The sequence below is a fragment of the Nannospalax galili genome, unplaced genomic scaffold (genome assembly GCF_000622305.1).
Source record: "Nannospalax galili isolate Female #2095 unplaced genomic scaffold, S.galili_v1.0 scaffold278, whole genome shotgun sequence".
NCBI classification, from domain to species: domain Eukaryota; kingdom Metazoa; phylum Chordata; class Mammalia; order Rodentia; family Spalacidae; genus Nannospalax; species Nannospalax galili.
Genome location: NW_008347536.1, coordinates 5,964,430 through 5,970,429, shown reverse-complemented (window position 1 = coordinate 5,970,429; position 6,000 = coordinate 5,964,430). Strand labels below are relative to the sequence as shown.

Genomic DNA, 6,000 nt, shown 5'->3' with positions numbered 1-6,000 from the left:
ATGTATGTATTGGAAGGAAGAAGAATAATCTTATTTCTGGGTATTATGTGGGATTTACAAACTTTTCAATTCCTTGGCTTTCTTTCTTAAAGAATTTTCCAAGTACTTTACAATCAGTATGAATGTATTGTCATAAAATATGATATTAATAAAAAAGAAAAAGGGCAGAGTGGGAAGAGGAAAGGGAAGTGGAGGAAAGGGAAGCCAGATGAACGCTAAGTGGTTGCTTAGCGTTCATCTGGCTTCTCTGTCTCAGAAGCGGTAACCCAGACAGGTGACTGCTGTGAAGAACCTAGAATTCTCTATGTTCCTTTCTCTCTGAACACCTTCTTAGCATTTGTTCTATGTCAGGACCTTTCCCCAAAGACCCTGCTGGAAGCTTTCCCTGAGACCCAGCAACTGCCCCAGTCCTCTTTTGTCTATGCACTACGTACATGTAATTCCTCCTGTTCTTACCAACTCTAGGTGAAGCTCATAGTACTGAAATGTTTGAGATACTTGAAACCACAAAGCTTAAAAAAAAGATCGGTGAGTAATATTTGTTGGAGCCAGACTTAAGAGCCTCATTATCTAATGAGTGAAAATTTCCTAGTGGGCTTCTCTCTATGAGTAGATGGTCTCTGTGCATGGAGGAAAGTGGAGAGATCTAGTAGTGACAGTTTGAAGAGAGTTACAGTGGAGTGAGCATTCTAAGTTATGTTTTGAGGGGCAGGAGAAGCTTGATGATTGTCTGTAATGTCAAACAAGCCAGTTTAAACTTTGTAATGCCTACAAAAGAGAATGACATTTATATACCTTGTCTTCATTCTCTGATTACCTGGCACTGTCAAAACACAGGAGAATGGTTACTTGGACTGAGACACTGTCCTAAGTAACCCAGAGATGATTTCAATGTATGGCTTTGTTTCTGATCTCCCCCGTTCTGTGGAAAAAGATGCCACATTGGCATTTCAATCAATATAGAAGGATTTCCTGATACCCATCATAAATCTCATGTTGTCTCAAGTGCTGGGGGCTTACAGAAGATCTTGCTACCTTCTGGGGACTAGAGTCAGTGTTTATCAATAGGAAATAATACATGCTAGCACAGATGGAAGGTGGTAGGTAGAAAAACCAAATAGGTAACTGAAGGCACTTGAATCACCAGAGACACTTTCTGAGGGATGGAATTACATTTTATAGTCCATAAAAGATCCAAGCTTTTGACTAGAGAAAAGAAAAGTGATACTTACGAGGCACACAGGAGCCAAATTTATCAGGAAATTCAGATATCAAGTCATCATTGATTCGATCCTTCATGGGGCCCAGGATAATCACTGGCCGGGTGTAGTTAACTGCAAACAGAAAGGAAAACGCATTGAAGAGAAAGACTTGGAAGCAGCTGCACTGCAGCCCTGTAGCCCAAAAAGATGATTCTGGAGGGCAAACTGCCAAGGAAGAAGGGCTGAGGCCTTCCTTGGGGCAAATTACCCACTTTAACACTCAGGATGCTGGCTGTGCTTTCTGGAATTTACTAAGAGGAAACAGAGCAGTTGCAGCATCTGTCAATGCAAAGGAGAAGTTCTGTTTATTCTCAGGCTATGCCTCACTGTGTCAGAACACCTGGATTTAGGGAGCTGAGTAGGAGAAAACTCAAACCAGCTTTTTGGCTAGTTTAAAGTAAATGTTAGTATTGGTGACACCTTACGCTTTTATAATTTCTTTTCCTCAGTTCAAAATACCATCTGTACTGTGCTGGGGTTTTCCTGATTGCTTTGTGTCTGGGATTATGAAGAATTTTAGTTCATTAGGTGCAACTCCCTCTCTGATGCTTGAATTTTCTCTGCAACATCTGTCAACAGCCATCATCCTCTCTATAAAAGTCTCCAGAAAGAGAAAGTCAGACTCCTGGAGCAGACTGCAGATGGCCTGCCTCATAGACCTTTTCAAGGTTGGGCTGACATCAGCTTCCCTGGAGAGGTTCTCCATCAGCCCTCCATCTCAGGCTCTTAGATAATTTGGACATGCGCCTTCTCACTGAGGACACTTCTCTGAAGGGCTGTCCAGTCCTCTAGGGAGCTGTTCCTATATACCCTTGGAGAGCAATTGTTTGCAATGGTGACAAGGCCCAAAAGAGGCAGAAGTTGGGCTTGGTACAACTGCATACTAAATTGACACATGTTCGTGTCCTTAGTCCTTTATGTGCCCTCCTTCAACGGTGTCACCTGTTATAGCCTGGAAATCAGGAACTCGAGCATGCCAGGAAACTTACTTTCCTGCCTTGTGACAGGCTCATAGGAAAGAATGAGGTCTTCTTGTCCTCCTGAGAAGAAAAGAGAGGAAAAGCACAGTTGAATAATAAGCAGTCTCCCCCACAGCTATAATTCATGCTCCGAAACATAGGAACACAGTTTAGGGTTAATTTTCCTTGCTTGCTCTCCTTGAACCACTCAAAAATTATTTTACCCTCATAAAACTCTGCCATACTACTTTAGTGTCAGGTTATCACACAGTCATAACTCTGAGTCATAACTGGTACTAGTTCTTTGTAGTAGGCCAATAATCTGAGGCTGCTTTTCGTCTGACATTAGAAACAGAGTGCCATGCCTCTATACCAAGCATTCCATCTAAAATAAAGCCGTTTATGACACAGAACATTGTCAGAATGTAGGCTAAGGGTATTAGTCTAATATTAAGTCACCAGGAATATGTCACGGGTCAGTTAAATTAAATTCAAACTGAGAGGATGCTGGAATTGTAGCTGTGTGGTAGAACATATGTTTAACATGTGTGAGGTCCTGGTTAAAGCCTTAGTACCTCCTCCCTGCCAAATTGAGAGATGTGTCCTAGGTCACTTATGTAATTGCTGCTAAATCATGCCTCAAAACTTCAGAATGAGAGCTAATGGAGGCAATGCTGTTAAAATAGCACGTCCAGCAGCATTTTCTGCTTCCTTCTGCTGCAAGGAGAGCCTCATGTCAACAAATCACTATGAAGAGTAGGTTTAGCTTTGGCTGTTATTTTTAAGTCATCTGTTTTATGTACTAATCAACTAATTGGCCATGGAATTTTGCTGGTTCTGCTGCAAATCCCAAAAGTTCTGCTCCTATATCTGCATTTGGCTTAGTATTGACTATCCTTTGTGAAATTGGTTAGAGCTGTTGAAAACAGCTAGAGGAGCTAGTGCAGGGGGAACGGAACACTAGGTAGCTTTCCCAAAGTAAAAGCACAGTGAACTCCATTCTCTATAGGCTTAGTGCCCGGGACACATTTAGTCTGCCAATATCAGGTTTTCCTTCAATAGCCCCAGCACTAGGCAAAGGTGAGTTTTCATAAGGAGGTAACTTAACAAATGGTTTTGTTAATGGAAATTGATTTGGGGAATTTATGTGATAATGTGGCATTATAGAGCACAGGTGTCTTGTATGGAACCTTGGCAGTGAGCTAGGGCACACAAGGTTTTCTTACATTTTCAAGTATAAGAAATGGCTGCAAACTTCGGTTGTATTTTGCATGCCCCCAGAAGGGCTTGCTGTCAGGACAAGCCCTGCTTTGACATGCTGCATTCTAAAAGCACAGTGGACCTTGATGCTCCTCCTATATGGCACCTGTCTATGGCTACCTTAGAAGTATTCAGGAGGCTTTTCCGTGCTTGAGCAGGGGTTTGGTGTGGGATGATTCAGAATTTTATGTATTCAGGAAAAGAATGACTCTGAATAAACTAAACTACTGAAATTCAGAGTTTAGGCCAAAAGGAAAAAAATGTGATTGATGTTAAGCCTCAGTTATCTAAACTGGAGATACATAGAACTCATTATCATTCAGAAGATAAGCAGATAAATTGTAAGAAAAAAAGTTTCAGGGATAGAAGCATTGCTGGCTACTGCTGCAATACTAGACTGCAACTTTACTAGGAAGTCTATAAAATAGCTCATAGGAGAGCGGAGCCTTATTGTGAGACAGAATCTTCAAGCATCAGGTGATACAGGGGTTTCCCATTATGCTGGGAGCTCCAATAAAGACAAGGGCAAAGGCCCATTGCTGGACCCCCGATACCCAGCCCAGTGTCTGATGTAAAGGTACTAAAGAACACACACCGTGATATCCGTTGTGAAAAACAAGATGAGTAATGAGACCAAAGAAAGGCTTTACTCTGCGTTTCTGTGACTACGATCAGTTCACTTTGGGAATATGGTTTCCTCTAAATAAATACAACACGTCATGCTTCTATTTGAATCTCTTTGTAGTCATCTTGCAGATCATCCTGATGGGATATTCTGAATGCAAATCTTAAATAAGACATTTGATGTCAGAATGAATAATCTGTGATTCAAAAAACCAGGGCAAAAGAGTTCTTTTATGAGAGAGTTCCACAGTTCTGTGCATCCATTGTTCTTGGTGTTTCTCATGGAAGGCTCTGGTTCAGAGCAGTAGCAATGTTCAGCTCTGGTAGCAATGGTGGCATCTTTTATGCAAGGGCCATCCCAATCCTTGAAGCCCTGTGTAAGCAAATACTGCACACTACATCGGAAGTCCGCAAGGGAGTTTTGGAGGTTGGGATTATATAAGAGCTATGACTTCAGCACTGTGTGCCAATTTTTACTTTTAGGCTCAAGAATGAAAAAGCCCTATGAGTAATGAATGGAAAGGAGACCGTGGAAAAGGAACAAAGCTCATAGTAATGAAGAAAGAAAACCCATGTCTGTACGTCACGCTTATCCTCTGGCTTCTATTTTTTCCACAGCATTTCTTGGGTAGCAGTTACTTTACCATTTTATAGGTAAAAAGGGTGAAAGATGGAGACTTCTCTGTGGGATCACATCAGAGCGATGCAAATAAACAAAGGATGTGGAACAGAAAGGAGGCAAAAAAATCACCGAGAGGCCATAGGTGTCCATCTGCAGGTACCAGCACTCTTGCTGTTTTTTGCTGTATCATCTCCAAGGAAATTATCATCCTTAGTTAAGTTTTTTAAAAAAAATTCTTCACAAGAGTTTGTCACTGAGAAATAACAGCTAGCAAAAAGGTACAAACGATTTCTTAGTCTTGTTTTAGCATCTTCATGGCTGGCAGTGGGCAAGCAGCACAGGGCTATGTGGATGTTTGTAGGTGTCAGAGACTTGGGCAGAGTGTTTTGTAACAGCTTCTGTGAAACACCGGGTGTGTAAACCAGAAGCAAATCCCAGTGAGACATACCCAGAACAAGGCTCTGATACGTTTCCAGGAAAGAGCAAAGCAAGTTGCTGTTCCTTAGGAATTCTTGGAAACAAAGAGGGAGGAGGGAAGCGAAGACCAGTGGTATACATAGTATATTTAATGTTCTAAATTTAGTTTGTAGTGCTTGCACGTGATGGTGAATAAGAATAGATTTAGTTCCTGGAGTCATAGGATGTTAGCACTAGGGAAGGTCAGAGTGCATGTGTGTCACAGACTGCAGGTTCGTAGCACATGTAGTCACTCTGTCTTTCTGTCTCCTTGACAGGAATTATATAGTAGTCATAATCTGAATTGCTGCTGAGCTTTAATGTGAACTCAAAAAACTTTTGCATACAACTCTTTAAGCAGTTTTTTCCAATTCCTTACAGTTGAAACTTTGATTTAAATCTTTTTGCTAGCTCAGTTCTAGTCCTAGCTTCTCATATTTATGTATGACAGAACTGAGAAACCAAGTGGTCTGTTTGAGATCACTCAGTAAAGGAATAGCTCAGCATCACCACAGGATTCAGAAGATTAAAGTTCTCAATACACATAAAGCTCTCAAAATCAGGCTTACTATATAGTTAACACAGTAAGTATTTTTGATTTCAGTATTTGATGAGTGGCACAGAATGGTTGGAAAATATTGGATAAAACATCAAGAAGCTTGTTTCTTTTTCCCGCTAACAACAGGGAATTGTGGGAAACGTATGGGACTCAGAATTAAAAGGTTTTGTTGGAATTGTAGTACAACCACTTGCTGGTGAGGTTTGCGGCCTCTTGGAGATTTGGCTTCCGTCTATGCAAATTAGGCTATCAATATAA

At 41.1% G+C, this 6,000-nt stretch overlaps 1 protein-coding gene across 14 annotated transcripts in view; it reads right to left on the bottom strand.

Moving 5' to 3' along the window:
* The window catches only part of Dlg2 (discs large MAGUK scaffold protein 2), a 2,328,307-nt gene that overhangs the window by 18,156 nt on the left and 2,304,151 nt on the right, over window positions 1-6,000 (bottom strand). For all 14 annotated transcript variants that reach the window (XM_008844185.2, XM_029568893.1, XM_008844178.2 and 11 more), the window contains 2 exons: window positions 2,252-2,302; window positions 1,233-1,334 (listed from right to left, as the gene is read on the bottom strand). In XM_008844185.2, coding sequence (XP_008842407.2) covers window positions 1,233-1,334; window positions 2,252-2,302 — 153 coding nt within the window. The remainder of the gene's footprint in view (window positions 1-1,232; window positions 1,335-2,251; window positions 2,303-6,000) is intronic.